General features: G+C 36.7%; 1 protein-coding gene across 1 annotated transcript; it reads right to left on the minus strand.

Moving 5' to 3' along the window:
* Positions 1-4910: 4910 nt before the first annotated feature.
* LOC137404202 (acetylcholinesterase-like) lies at positions 4911-13632 on the minus strand. The gene is made up of 10 exons (XM_068090366.1): positions 13480-13632; positions 12304-12432; positions 11760-11987; positions 11191-11375; positions 10618-10871; positions 9182-9435; positions 8816-9028; positions 6188-6314; positions 5579-5766; positions 4911-5123 (listed from the first exon to the last, which is right to left on the minus strand). The coding sequence occupies exons 1-10, from the start codon at positions 13619-13621 to the stop codon at positions 5065-5067; spliced, it is 1779 nt and encodes a 592-aa protein (XP_067946467.1). The 5' UTR covers positions 13622-13632; the 3' UTR covers positions 4911-5064.
* Between the last annotated feature and the right edge of the window lie 2128 nt (positions 13633-15760).

Here is a 15760-nt window from a genome sequence, read left to right on the forward strand (position 1 = left end):
GTCTCAATAGTTTAACTTGGTTGAGGTGATTAAAGAGGCTTTAACCAGAATCCTCTAAGATGCTTGTTTTAGATCGGAGTCTACTAGTGTTCAGGCTAAAGAATGAGAAAAGCCACTGCCAGCAATCTGGTGTGTGGATACTGCGGAGTCATACCAACTACTTACGTTTAACAAAACTGAATTGAACACAGAAGTTGCTTGCAGAGACAGCATCAATAGTTCCACTCCATGACTCTGGAGGGCTGGGTTTCTGGAACCTTCTTGAACCGGTTGGGGAAGCAGCATATCTCACACCTGCATAATCAGAATAAACTAATAAACTAATATTACCATTGGCATTAATTTACCAGTTTATTAGCCTAAGGTCTAATGAACTGGTAAATCATAAAAGCAACAAATAACTTTATAGAAAGGGAGTGTAGTTGTTACTTACCAAGAAACAAGTCTATAGTCTGACCATCATAGTCAAAACTTTTACCACGGAGTTGTCCCCCATGTTGAAGTGTAACCAGAGGATCAGCAGTAGTAAAACTAGAGAAAAGCAGATAGGAGAGAGCAAGGTAAATGACCTTCATCTTAAGGCTGATAATCTTCAGCTAGTAAACTTTCAAACATAAAGCTATGACGGACGATGACAGGCTATGTGAGTTTATTGATAAGCTGACCCAAAGGTCTGTTTATATAACATGATAAAGCATAATCTCACCTACCAAAGGTACAATATTCTCACTATAAATATGGGCCCTTAACTTCAATGAGGCTGGCTTAGTTTAAGAGTGATAAAATTACGGAAACTGTAATTCCTCTCATGAGCTCCATACCTGTACATAGTAACAGGCTGAGTAAAAAAACTGTATGACTAGTTAGATATCACTGCATTGCCTTTTGCATTGTCCTTCTGCTTTACTTGGTATATTACATACAGCAAACTGAATTTGAAGGTCGATCGAAGATTCCTTTCTCATAAAGAGATTTGTCAATCTGAAGCACCTACTGCCTAGGTATAGCTAATCCTCCTCTCTGTATCATTAGGAACATACTACTACGAAGTTCTACTAAAGTTTACCGCAGAGACTGGTCTCTAGTTAAACGGTTATATCTCCTTTTTTTCTACATAAATTTTTGTGCGAAATCTGTTATGATTACCAATGGAGGGACCGACATAACATCGCAGCCAAGCCGCATAGACGGAAGAGAACAACTCCCTTTCAGTGCAGCTGATGCATTAGGTGCAGTGCGTCTTGTGACAAGCTGTTGTTTTGCTCGCCCCGCTTAACGGGGACAATTCCGCAAAAACAACAGTTTGTCAAGACAGGTTAATGACTTACTTAATGCTGTTTACAAACAAAAGAAAATGTTGATAAAACATCTATTTTTTGACAAAAGCTAGTAAATAAACACTCAATGGAAAAATTAGAATTGGTGTAGCAACCGATAAGATAAAATCAGACTTCACTCATATCCCTGATGCGCTGTCATACTGAATTGAAAAATAAGCCAGAGTTCTGACTGGCTCAACTTTAGCATTGTGAAAAACTTGAAAACATTATTGTTATGTATGACAAAAAACGGCAGACGTGTCTGTTTCACTACTATAATTATGGGCACTAATCTAACAGCTCCAAATGCATAGTATTCTTATGCTAGTGCTTTCCGGAGATGTGTGGATGAAAGTATGTGGCAAATTTTTCATATTACATGTACTATGAATAATGTAAGTTTGCATCATACTGCAGTTATAAATAAGCATGAGTTTGCATCATACCACAATTATAAATAGGCATGAGTTTGCATCATACCACAATTATAAATAGGCATGAGTTTGCATCATACCACAATTGTAAATAGGCATGGGTTTGAATCATACCACAATTATTAATAGGCATGAGTTTGCATCATACCACAATTATTAATAGGCATGGGTTTGCATCATACTACAATTATAAATAGGCATGGGTTTGCATCATACCATAATTATAAATAGGCATGAGTTTGCATCATACCATAATTATAAATAGGCATGAGTTCACATCATACCACAATTATGAATAGGCATGGGTTTGAATCATACCACAATTATAAATAGCCATGAGTGTGAATAATACCACAATTATTAATAGGCGTGAGTTTGAATCATACCACAATTATAAATAGGCATGGGTTTGCATCATACCACAATTATAAATAGGCATGAGTTTGCATAATACCACAATTATAAATAGGCATGAGTTTGAATAATACCACAATTATGAATTGCATGAATGCCTTTTTACGCATTTTTGCAGAGTAAAGTTAAAAAAAGCATTTAGTCTGATCACAAACCTTATTTATAATTGCGATAAATGTGTAAAAAGATGAAAGTAATTTTTTCTGTGTTCTGTAAACCTGTAAAGAATTAAGATGTGTTTACCGGTTCACTGAGCTGGTGCGAACCGGTATACTTCACTACATATATTTACATGTATGTATATTTGTAACAAGCAGTTTGTGGCATGACATGCAAATTATCTGGAATCTGGAAAAAGGTTTGACTGGGAACAGGTTTGAATTAAGAAATAACTTGAACTAGAAAACACGATCTACTACTGTTAAATGTTGAGCAGCTTATATAATGGATATGCTCAAACTATATGGTACCAACTCAGCTGCAGTATTGTAGTGGAACAAAACTCTTGTGAAATGGGTGGCCCTGAGAAGTGCCAAGAGATTATGCAGAATATTGTGAGGAGGCATTATTTGTACCAGAAAACATGGTTGAAGCGACCGCCATATTGATGGTGCTTGACGAAAAAGTGACTGCAGATGTACATAAACTATTTATTATATTCTATTTTGGTGATATGAATTTTATAGATGTGATTGCACCATTGAAGTCATTTAAATAAAATTAAGGCTAATATACATGTGGTGCTAAAACATCAGCTACAATTTGATGACATATTTGTCTTTGTAGACCAACCCTGTCCAGAGATATATGCGTTTGAATGAGATCATTTTTTGAAAAGCTCAGATTGAAGTGGGTGCTCTATTTTTGACGTGTATAGTGAGCGTATATGAAGAGTCCGTGAGCAACGATTATACGATCTCTTCTTTAGCCAATCATCAGCCGGAGATTTTCTTTATAAATCATAACGAATGTTATCACTAGTGAAATGTGTTGCCCGTGATCTTGAAGATTCTCATTGTTAGGGAATTTACTGAATTACCATATTGTGATTTTATTGATGAGCAACAGAATTTTAACAATGCTTCCAATTCCAGCGAAGGTGACTCTTTTTTTCTGAGCATCAGGTGGTTGAAGATTGGAGCAGACAGCCTATTGTTAGAGCAGACAAGCGTCAGCAGTGTTATGCTGCAGAGGAAGATAACAGAATGGAGGTAAATGTATTTTAAACTTTGAATCTCATATATATAATAATTTTATTACACATAAAGACATTTACTAATTAATAAAATTATAACTTTTTGCTATCACCAATCCTTGTGTCATAACTTTTTGTATCGTTTCACTCAGCTATATTTGCTTCACATTTTCTTTGGCAGTTTTAGCTAGTAAACTAGATCCATGATTAGAATTTATGTTCACTTCTCACATGTAGAGAGTGAGGAAACTGGATTGATCAATGGTCATCTTTAAATTCCAGAAACAAAGCTTCGAATTGTTGGCTTGGCATACTTATGCTTCTGTTAAACATTTGTTCATTTTGTAATTTTACACTCACAATCTATCGAACTCCAAAATTAAAAGTTTTCGGTAGATACACGTTAGAACGACATATTGATGAATGACATATATTTATTACATTTGTTTTATTGATTACAAAATGTTTTTGTGGCGCTACCAACAGAGCAGTTGTGTCAGTGTGGAAACTGCCATACTTGGGAGAAAGAGACACCAATGTGTGCTGCGCAAACCATGATATGTGGCATTCTGTTTCTCAGACTGGTCTCAAGTGTGTCGCAGGCGTGCAGGAGATTACAGATCTTATAAAACCCAGAGCCATTGAGTGTAACACTCAATGGGTCTGATAAAACCAGGTCTGTTAGGGGTGGCATATTATAACTACCGACACCCTAGTAAGTTTTGTAGTCGATAGGATTTTTGTTGCTGCTAATTTGACTGAATGTTATATTACTGCCAAGCAACATTCAATATGTTAGCCAAAGATAATAGAAGTTTAATATTTGTTAGTACTCAAATATCCAGATGCGTAGTGTCTAGAACCATCTAAAAGACTGCAGGAACATGAGATGTACAATACGGCACGTAAAGACAGAGGAAGTCATGCACCTACAGATCATTAGTATGTTGCACATATTCAGAAAGTCTTACAAGAGCAGAATGGGGATCACCACCAACCCGTATACAACATAGTGAAAGCTACATATTCTAGGACCAAAGATAAAACGGATGTGAGATATTCTCATATACTAGCTTTGTGCACCGGTTAGTTAAAGTTGTATTCTCTTCTAAGGAGACAACTGTTGACCCCGAGCCTTAAAACTTGTAGAGTCCTGTGTACCGGCTCTCTCCAGGCTAGACTAGTAGGCCTGCAGCAACAAAAACTTTGCACCCAGAATCACAAGCTAAAATCACAAGTTTAAATAAGTGTTGTTTAATGTTGTATTTATATTTAAAGGACTCGCTGTTGCGAATGTCATTTTTACTTATATCTTGATACTGTAAATATTATGACTCAATTTGTGTAACTACCTTGATCTACGCCACCTCTGATTGTTTAAGGACAATGCAAACTATTAAATTCTTGACACCATAGTGCGCTCACTTGTTGGGTGATTTGCTTTTGGAGTTGTGAACCCCGTCACCATAGTAGGCTTTTTTCAAGATCTTTTGAGATGCTCAAGTTGAATGATATTCAAGTTGGACTAGTTCAGGAATTTTTGCTGATGCTTTTTATTTAGTAATATGCCTGTTTTTTAGAGAAAAAGATTTTCAGTTGACAACAAAAGATATTTCAAGCTGAGAATGTCACATGCAATTATTCTGTTGAGAAAAATTGACATAATAAAACTACTGTTTACAAGAAAGTGACTCCACAACGGTTAACCTACTACTGCATCAGTAGGTCTGGTGATCTGCTTCCTGTCACTGCAGTCTGTTTCTAAAATAAGATGCAAGAAGCTGTTAGACATGTGTGTCGCAAAGTTTAAAGTATAAATAAAATGCCTTAAACGCTTTCAGCTCCATAATAGTTTAGTTAAGGTTTATTTGTTGTTATCAAATGTAAGTATATAAGCATGTAAAGTCATTTGGTGTTACATACTTGTACAATCTTACAATGATGACCTTCCTAGCAATCATAAAAATGTTAGTATTTCTTTCCACAGTATTAACTAAAGTGAAAATATGTTGAGTAAACTTTCCTTTAAAGATACATGTATATATACTGTTGGTACTGAAAGTGTTTAAGTTAGATCAAGTGTTAGTTGGAGATTGATAAACTTGGCGCAACATAATTTTTAACCAGGGATTAGGAAACTCAGCGTCAATGAGTAGCAGAGAATAGCCATATTTTATACTCTTTATCTGTAATATAGGAGTTGTCACACCTCTCACCTTTATCTGCAAGCACCTGTGCTTTTCTAGCTTCCAGCACAGTACTTTTCAGTAGCTCAAGTCTTTCTTTGTTAGGAGTTGTCACAACTCTGCTTTTCCTGCCTATTTCCATGAACTGGTTAGACACGCTGTCAAACTCAGGCCATTCAGGGACACTTGATGGGAGACTTACAGGCCTGTTGGGGTTTCTGTAACAGTACAATGCATCGGTCTGGCAAACTGAGAGATGTAAGAATCCTTTTTATGCATATAGTTACACTTTATCCTGATTTTGTAATTAATTTAAATTACATAAAGCCCAAACTCTAAAAATATCATTAAGAAAAACAAAAATTAACACTATCTAAATCCATCTGGTTTCAGGCCATTTTTTGTCATAATACGATAGGATGTCTGTAAACACTTAATATGTTGTATATTATAGAAATGATATGAGATAATCAATTCCACAAAATGGTAGCATTCTAGTTACCTTGGTTTAACTTTAGTTGTTGAGAGTTTTATGATACTAGTTTAGCTGAGGGTCCTGCCTAAGACTCACTAAGTTATAAAAGAAAAACTCATTTGACTCTAATTGAAGCATAATGTAACTATATACATGCAACTTACCCAGTTTTGGCAAAGTTGGTCCACATTGTCATCATGGTGTCAGCTAGAGGCTTGTCCCCTGCTGTCGTAAGATTGAAAAAAGGAAAGAATGCCGCTGCTTCTTCTGTCAATTCTGGTCCAAAGTATTCTACAAACGGATGATACTCCTTCAGAGCTGGACAAATGCTAGTGCAGGAGTTGGTAAAAATAGTGAAAAACATTGGACAACTCCCACACACCCTTATTAAATACAGTTGATAGTAGAACCTCCAATTGAATGCTGTCTTTAGTTCAGCGCCACCTTTATTTGACCGCCACTATAGGAGGCGGTCAAATATATAGCGCCACTATACTATTAAATACTATAGAAATAATAAAAACTGTATCAGGCAAATAGTAGTTCCTTGTTTGAAGTGGTTTTGCAACTTCAACGTATATAAAAAACAGTTTACATTTACAATGGCATATGACTGACTAGTTTTAGGCTAAAAGTTGTGCAAAATGCAACTCATAAAAGTTTTGCTCTGCTGAAAAACTGTTTGAATGCTAATATTGACTAGTTCAGCAGCGCAGAAGAAACTGGAAGTCCGAGCACATTGCGGAAGGTATTAAACTGCCAAAAGAAAATGAAATCGTTTCAAACAAAAATAGCAGTTAAAACGCAACTGGCCGAGCAAACAATAGAAATATTTTTGGATCAAAAATGTAAATTTTTGTCTCTGCATGTATTATAAGTATAGTCTGTACATGTCACTTGTTCTGCAATAAGAATTTGTAGAATTTGCTAAATTGTTATTATATAACCTATAAATTTGCAAATTTGTAGCATATTATTTGATAGAATTCTTGCGGTTATCTTAACACGGCTTCTAATGGATTTTCATTTATAACTTCTCTCCTATTGCACAGAAAAATCCAGTCTTGGCTGCAAACTCTGGCAAACATATCAATGAGTGCAAAGAGCTTTTATTCAAAATTGTTAAAGGTTGACTTGCAACAAGATTCACATTACAGCTATTTGGTATCAAAAGATTCACCATGTCTTACTCTGTTGTGTTGTAGTTGCAAAATATGTGAAAATGTGATTACAAGCTCTTAAAAGCTAAAAAACGAACAATTAATAGCAGCCACTATGAAAACGCCCTAGATAGGAATCTCTTTCCAAAATGGCTCAAATCGGACATAGCGAAACACGATGGCTTTTGTTTACACTTTCATGCAACCTCATTCGTCGAAATATTTTTACAAATATATTTGACGCATTTAATAAAACCATGTATATTTTTTTACGCCTCTATTTCATCATCACTGTAATGCTGTCACTTTGAGAACTGCTATCTCAAAGCCTACCGTAAAAATTTGTTTAATTTTTTTAACCTTAGCTCGAAGGAGTGCATATCATCCTCTGATAAACATGATGAGCCTGTTGGTCACCTGTGATAGTCGAACAATGCTGCAGAAATTGTTCGGGCGATTTGGCAGCAAGTATCATGGGTCACATGATCAGATTGATGATTAGACCAAGCTGAAACAAAACTGTGAAGTAGCGAGCATCTATATTTGATACGGGCTTTCGGGTAGAACCCGAAGTGTTTGTCATAAACTAATGCTACGAGACGCTTTATGTTGAGCCTTGTATTGGCCTTTAATTTGACGTGATAACATCATGTGTCGAAACAATAACCACAATGTTAGAGTACATCATTGAAATAAAGAAATTCTAAACTACGGCGTTTTCGTGATGGGTGCGATTAATTGTTCATTTTTTAGCTTTTAAGAGCTTGTAATCACATTTCCACATATTATGCACCTACAACACAGCGCAGTAAGACATGGTGAATCTTTTGATACCAAATAATTGTAATCCGAATTTTGTTGCAAGTAAACCTTTAAATATAGTTATAAAATAAAAATTTCTTCAAATTGAAATCAAATTGTCAAATTGAAGGCACTAACAAATTGCAAAGCAGGCCAGAAGCTATAATAGTATCGCAAGTTAGTTGCAAGTAATCTCAACTGGCAGAGATATTTTTTGCTTTCCAATGCATATTTAAAGACCTATGACAAGTTGGAGGTATGTGAGCAGATTTCTTGCACCTAAAAGGGTTAATCTCGCTCCGCCCGAAGGAGAGTACAAAATATAGGCAACGTTTCCTTTGCCCGTAAAAGGGTTAAGTTTTGCCAAAATTCTGACACGCCAGTTAAAAAGTACCGTGTCAGCCTCTATTTGAAGGCTACCTCGATTTGACTGTAACTTAGGGGTAGGGTTGAAAAATAGAGAGCCATGGCGTTCTAATAGAGGTTTTACGGTATTATGGATTTCTAAAGGCTTAGGCAATTCTTAAGCATTGTTAAATAAATCAGTGTAGATTTTAGCTTCAGTTCTCTCATTGGATCAATGCTACTGTCTGACTGAAAAAGGTGTAAATAGAGTTCAAGTGTTCACAAGGCTAGCAAGTTGTCCTTGAGCCAGAAATTCAATGAAAGCCGAATAAAGCTGATCTAATGCAATAAATAATTGTTGAAGACAATTATTTCAAACAATCTTTAAAACATTCTCAAAGTATGCTAATTGTACATAAAGGTAATCAAAGAGCCTACCAATGTCATAAAGACCCTTAGCATATCACGATTTTGTATTTTCTGTACCTTGCCAGATGTTGTTTTCTTTTGTGTAGATGAATCCAAAAACAAAAGGAAGATCTTCTCCGTGAAAAGCTGAGACTTTAAGCCAAGAAGGTTCTCCTAGGAATGTTAAGTCACCTTGAAATGGCTCTACGAAGTGGTAGGCGTATGTAGAAGTAGATCCATGACTGTGGGTTGTAAGTTCTTGTACGAAATCTTCATTGTAATATAATTCACCTGAGTAAAATACAAACAAATATGGAATAAAAAACATAAACATAAAACTTGCGAAGAAAACTTAGTTATATTCAAACCATTCTCTAGATCTCTGCAGTAACTCTGACTTCAAAAGGTGTTGTGATATAAAAGGTGTGTATATAGCTGATGTACTCATTGCATAGGAATATCTAATCCCCCTCTCTGTATCATTAGGAGCAGTATCCAGTCCATATGTTCTGATGAAGAAGTCCTTGCAGAGGTTTACTGACAGCCTGTTAATGGCTGAGCAGGTGAGTTCTAATCCGATGTCAACATAATTCATTGACATCCCATTTGCGATAGACTCTTGGGTGATGTTGGTAATGGTAGGTCCTATAGCGCTGCCAGCCCCATCCTGCTTATTGAAGCCACCCAGCAGGTCAAACCTGTGTAAAAATGACTGACTATTAACCATTCCTTATAACATGGCACTTCTGTATATAGAAAGAAGACACCTTCTTGTTTTAACCCGAAAGGGATATGAATAGGGGAGACAAACTAATTCTCAAGTTTTATGCCTAAACAAAGAATGGTGCTGTTGGTTAGTACTAGAAGGGACACTCAGCTTCCACCCAATCACTGTCCTATCAGCCTATACACAGACTCAATACATTTGGTATTTGTTAAAAAAGCACTAAGGGTACCGATGTTCGCTGAACATCGACAGCACGCTTCTAGTATATTCTTATCATAAGGGTCGCTGTTAGTCTTGTATATAAGTCTAAATTTGTAGATAAAGGATACGGCATGAATTTATTTTGTAGAGTTATCTTCTCATTGCTTTATGGAAAGTTGCGCTTTCATACTTATGCCAACAAATGATTGGCTTAAATTTCGAAATCCATATTTTACAAGTTAAAAACGAGTATCACGATAATCTGGATAATATGGATAAATACAGACAATATACCAATATAATACAATAGAAATATACAATGAATAGATACATGATGTCTAAATGTGTAAAATGGTCAACTATTGGAATGATGCAGATAAGAAGTATTTGAACAGAGCATAAATGGATAAACCAAACAGTTTGATTATACTTTTATAAACACAATAAGCGTTGATGTCTACCCATAATGGATACGGAAGGAAACAATATGTCATGACAAACGTTATACAGATATAAGTTTTATTTTGTAATATGTTTCAACTCTTCAAGCATGCTAATATTTGTTTCATAAGTTTAAATATATTAAATTATGTCCTACTATTTCCAGCGGGCTTACGTAGGTTCTCTATCTGTTGTGTATGATATGGCTAAGGAGCTACACCTGCTCAAGGTGTCAGTCGGAGTGTCATGTGGTCATACTACCTTGCAAAATACAATTATTCACTACCGACTGGTAAGCAGAAAGAGAAAATATTTTGTTTGGAAGCAACAGATCTACAGAATGACTTCTGGTGGTTCAATAGCAGTCGATCATTAACTGAACAGAATAATAAAAATAATTTAATATCTAGGGCAAGATGCGAGTTGCCTATCTAATAGCTTCTCTTGAATTCGATCAGGATTTTGGATAGTATTGATATGAGTTCATCAAATCATTACATGTGCTCATTACCTTCTTGATAGATTATAATCAGCATTGATGGCGTCAGGAGAAAAGAAGTCATTGTCTGGCATAGGGTGCCAGAGGATGTCGAGGATACTATTATGTGGAAGTACAGCGTAGACGTCCTTAACTGATAAACCAGAGAGGCAATTGTAGACTGATTCTGAAGAGGGACAGTTCCTCTTTTTCTTTATACCCTTAACCACTCCCTTCCACCTCCTTTCAGACATATACCAGCTCCAGTCGGTAAAGAGAGACCCTGACTGGGATGCACGATTAAAAATGCTTCAATATAAAGTTTAAAGTTCACTGGATAATTAGATGAACAGCCGGCTCAGCCAGCTCAAAATCTACTTGAGTAGCTCTGAATGTGTTTTAGTGAGAAGATAGCCAGACTAAAACTCTTAAACGCAAAAACTTGCTTCAATAGATCTTTTGATAAACAGACCAATCGGTGAACAAGTAAAGCTATGTAAGCTTACGAATGCTTACTAACACTACCAGCAATTCTATAATATCTTATATCTAAAAGGTAACGTAAGTCCCTGGGTTACAGACTCTCAGATGACTTCACTCTTATACCTCTTGTATGCCTCTTTTGAAGAGACCATCATTGTGCTGCCCCATCAGCTGGGCGGAGACGCTGCCACTTCCAGCTGACTGCCCAAAGATGGTAACACGATCTGGATCTCCTCCAAATCTTTGGATATTATTTTGAATCCAAACAAGAGCAGCCCTTTGATCCCACAATGCAAAGTTGCCTGTACCTGAAAATAATTATAAACTGTATAGTAATAACGATAATCTTTACTATAATAAGAGCCATGTCTGTCTGTCCATCTCTCTGAAGCTTGTATTGTATGAGATTCAAACTCACGACTTCCAGCATGGTAGACTAGACTGTCCACACTAAACTGCCAACACTAAACTGCCCACACTAGACTGCTCACATGAGACTGTCTACACTAAACTGCCAACACTAGACTTCCCTCACAAAACTGCCCACACTAGACTGCCCCCACTAGACTGCCCACACTAGACTGTTCCTACTAGACTGCCGGGGTACCAGTAGTACTAATAATAACAAGCGTAGTACTTAAAGGATTCTATTTTAATTAGCAAATTTTAACAAAAAAATCTACTCATTTTACCTGGTCCATCAAATAAGAAGCCAAGAGCACCAAGTCTGTAGTTTATGGTAACAACTATGACATCTCCATGTTTGGCCAGACTGGCACCAAGGTAGACATCTTTAGATCCTAGTCTATAACCTCCTCCATGAATAAACATCATAACTGGTTTCTTTTTGGCTGGATCAACACCGCCAGGGACTGTTATATCCATGAAAAGACAATCCTCATCACCCATCAACTGACCAGCTATAAAATGAGAGTGAGTTTTACAGTAAACTAGAGCATGAGAGCCTATAATAGAGTTTACAAGAGTTGTACGTAGATCATAGTTTATCAGTCAATTTACTGATTAAATTCACTGAATACACATTCAATTTTAAAGAATAAAGAGAATGTGGTTTCAACAGTTTAACTTGGTTGAGGTGATTAATGAGGCTTTAACCAGAATTCTCTAAGATGCTTGTTTTAGATCAGAGTCTACTAGTGTTCCGGGTAAAGAATGAGAAAAGCCACTGCCAGCAATCTGGTGTGTGGATACTGCGGAGTCATACCAACTACTTACGTTTAACAAAGCTGAATTGAACACAGAAGTTGCTTGCAGAGATAGCATCAATAGTTCCACTCCATGGCTCTGGTGGACTGGGTTTCCGGAACCTTCGTGAACCGGTTGGGGAAGCAGCATATCTCACACCTGTAGATCAGCATACAATCATATTCCCACTCGTACTAAACCCTTGTTATATTGGCTTAAAGGTTGACTTGCAACAAAATTCACATTACAGTTATTTGGTATGAAAAGGTTCACCATGCCTGCTGTGTTGTAGATGCAAAATATGTGGAAATGTGATTACAAGCTTTTAAAGGCTCAGAAATGAACAGTTAATCGCAGCCATTACGAAACCGCCATAGATTGGAATCAATTTATTTCTCTGACGTAGTCATTCCTTTTGGTCATTGTTTTGACACGTGATGTTATCATGTGAATTGAAAGGCCAATAAAAGGCTCAATATAAAACTTCTCGTAGCACAGTTTATGACAAAAACTTTGGGTTTTACCGAAGACCCGTATCAAATATAGATGCTCGTTACTTTACAGTTTCGTTTGGCTTGGTCTAATCATCTAGTTGTAATCTGATCATGTGACCCAGACTTCCTGCCAAACAGCGCAGAATAATTTCTGCAGCATTTTTCGATTATCCCAGGTGATCAAACAGGCTGGTCATGTTTATCAGAGAATGTTATGTACTCCTTCGAGCTAAGGTTAAAAAATTAAACGGATTTTCACGGTAGGTTATAAAATACCAGTGCTGAAAGTGACAGCATCACAATGATGATGAAATAGATGCATAAGGGCAATCGACATGGTTTTATGGAATGCGTAAAATATATTTGTAAAAATATTTCGACGAATGAGGTTGCATGAGAGTGGAAACAGAAGCCATCTCGTTCAATTACGTTCTGTTTGAGCCGTTTTGGAAAGAGATTCTAATCTACGGCAGTTTTGTGATGGCGGCAATTAACTGTTCATCTTTGAGCTTTTAAGAACTTGTAATCACATTTCCACCTATTTTGCACCTACAACTCAGCAGAGTAAGACACGGAGAACCTTTTCATACCAAATAACTGTAATGTGAATTTTGTTGCAAGTCAACCTTTAAGGACTGATTATAATAACTCATAGAAACAACAAACAGATTCATAGCCCATGACAGAATAGATATGTAGAGTTACTACTCACCAAGAAACAAGTCTATAGTCTGACCATCATAGTCAAAACTTTTACCACGAAGTTTTCCCCCATGTTGAAGTGTAATCAGTGGATCAGCAGTAATAAAGCTAGAGAGAAGCAGAGAGGAGAGAGCAAGATAAACGACCTTCATCTTAAGGCTGCTTATCTTCAACTAGTACCAGTCTAGTTTATTGCAGTTAGATTTGGCTGTCATTTCATTCGGGAACTAAGCACGTGGTAACACGCCAAGATAAACTGTATACTGTAAATCTTCGTTTATAAGCCACCACCACGTATAGGCAGTACCTCAAACTGAAGATAGCTTTTGTGTTACCGCAATACAGCGCGTATAAGCCGCACCTACTGCGATAAGTAAACTTTAGTACAAACTTTCTTTAATGACTGTTTGTATTCAAATGAATTCACATATTTATCAGTAAGCAAGATAATGAGCTAAACACACAAAGAAAAGAATCCAACATTGCATAATGAGACAATCTGGCCACAAGTGATAACAAAGACCGCAGTGGTCAATTTAGTGCAAAGGCAACTGAGACAACAATATTATGTAATATAATATATATATTATGTAATAATATACTATATGAATACAATAGACTCACACAAAGCAGCATAATAAGTTGGTTTAGCTAGCTGGCATAAACATGCTATTTACAACTTTACTATATCATGCAATATACAATTATTTAGCCATACCTACCAACCACTCTTCTACTCATTTAAAACACTTAATTTAAGCTAGCTAGTCATTTACCAAGTTGACCGTCTCTGTCTGTGATCACCTGCACCTGTTTGCTGACGAGGTGGTAATTGACCAGTGAGTGTTCTTACCTTTGTGGAGAAAGTGTTACGCCTTCAGCAAATCACAGTGAATAAAAACCAAACCAGCCAGCACAATTTATAGCCCATTTAACCGAAAAGGACAAAATACAATGTCGCTTTTAAATCGAAAGTTGTGAATGTAGCTTAGGAAACCATTAACCGAAATACTGCTGCAGTTTTTGACATCAACGAAAAGCAACATGACGGATGGAATCAAGTACCAATAAAAGGCTCAATATAAAACATTTCGTAGCACTGGTTTATGACAAACGCTTCGGGGTTTTACCGGAAAGCCCGTATCAAATATAAATGCTCGCAAATTTACAGTTTTGTTTCTGCTTGGACTAATCGTCTAGTCGTAATCTGATCACGTGGCCCATACTTCTTGCCAAACCGCACGAATAACTTCTGCAGCATTTTTCGACTATCACAGATGACCAACAAGCTCTTCATGTTTATCAGAGGATTATATGCAATCCTTCGAGCTAAGGTTAAAAAATTAAACAAATTTTTATGGTAGTTTTTGAGATATCAGTGCTCAGAGTGACAGCATTACAATGACGATGAGCTAGGCGCGTTAGGAGAATAGACATGATTGTTTTGAATGCGTGAAGTATACTTGGGAAAAAATTTCGACAAATGAGGTTGCATGAAAGTGTAAACAGAAACCATCGTGTTCATCGACGTCCCATTTGAGCCGTTTTAGAAAGAGATTCCGATCTATGGCGCTTTTGTGATGGCTGCGATGAACTGTTCGTTTTTGAGCTTTTAAGAGCTTGTAATCACATTTCCACATATTTTGCACCTACAACACTGCAGGGTGAGACTGAATCTTTTCTGAATTCTAAAACGGATCTTTTCGTACTAAATAACTGTAGGGGAGAGTGGGGTAGGTTGAGCCGGAGGACAGGTTGAGCCATAGTGATTTTTTTGAAAACCATTACACATTAAAAGTTGTGTTCTTTTCCAGAAGGTCAACACTCAATGTCAGCCATTTCAAAACCATTGGCAATTGCATCAGATGCATGGTAAATGAAATATTTCTAAAATAGTGGAAAACACCCTAAAAAGTAATTCTCGTCTACCATAATCAACCGACTGTATTTTTTTCCCATTTTTGTTTACAATCTTCTCATTAACATATATTTAGAAGCAGCATGTTTATGTTAATTGCTTCTTAAATTACCAACGACTTCCAAAGATATTTATTTATTTTGGCATTTGAATTCAACATGAGCATAAGGGGCAGGTTGAGCCAATTGGCTTGGGGGCAGGTTGAGCCAGGCTCAACCTGCCCCCAAACCAATTGGGAGATATACAATCTAGATGAAGTGGGCATTGCAACTGTCCAGGTGCTTGCTGAAGTGATTAGCTCTAAGGGTAAAAAACAGGTTGGAGCCGTTGCATCCCATGAGCGTGGCGAACTTTCTACTTTGTGCTGAGCAAT

Source organism: Watersipora subatra, chromosome 1, assembly GCF_963576615.1.
Source record: "Watersipora subatra chromosome 1, tzWatSuba1.1, whole genome shotgun sequence".
Classification (NCBI taxonomy): Eukaryota; Metazoa; Bryozoa; class Gymnolaemata; order Cheilostomatida; family Watersiporidae; genus Watersipora; species Watersipora subatra.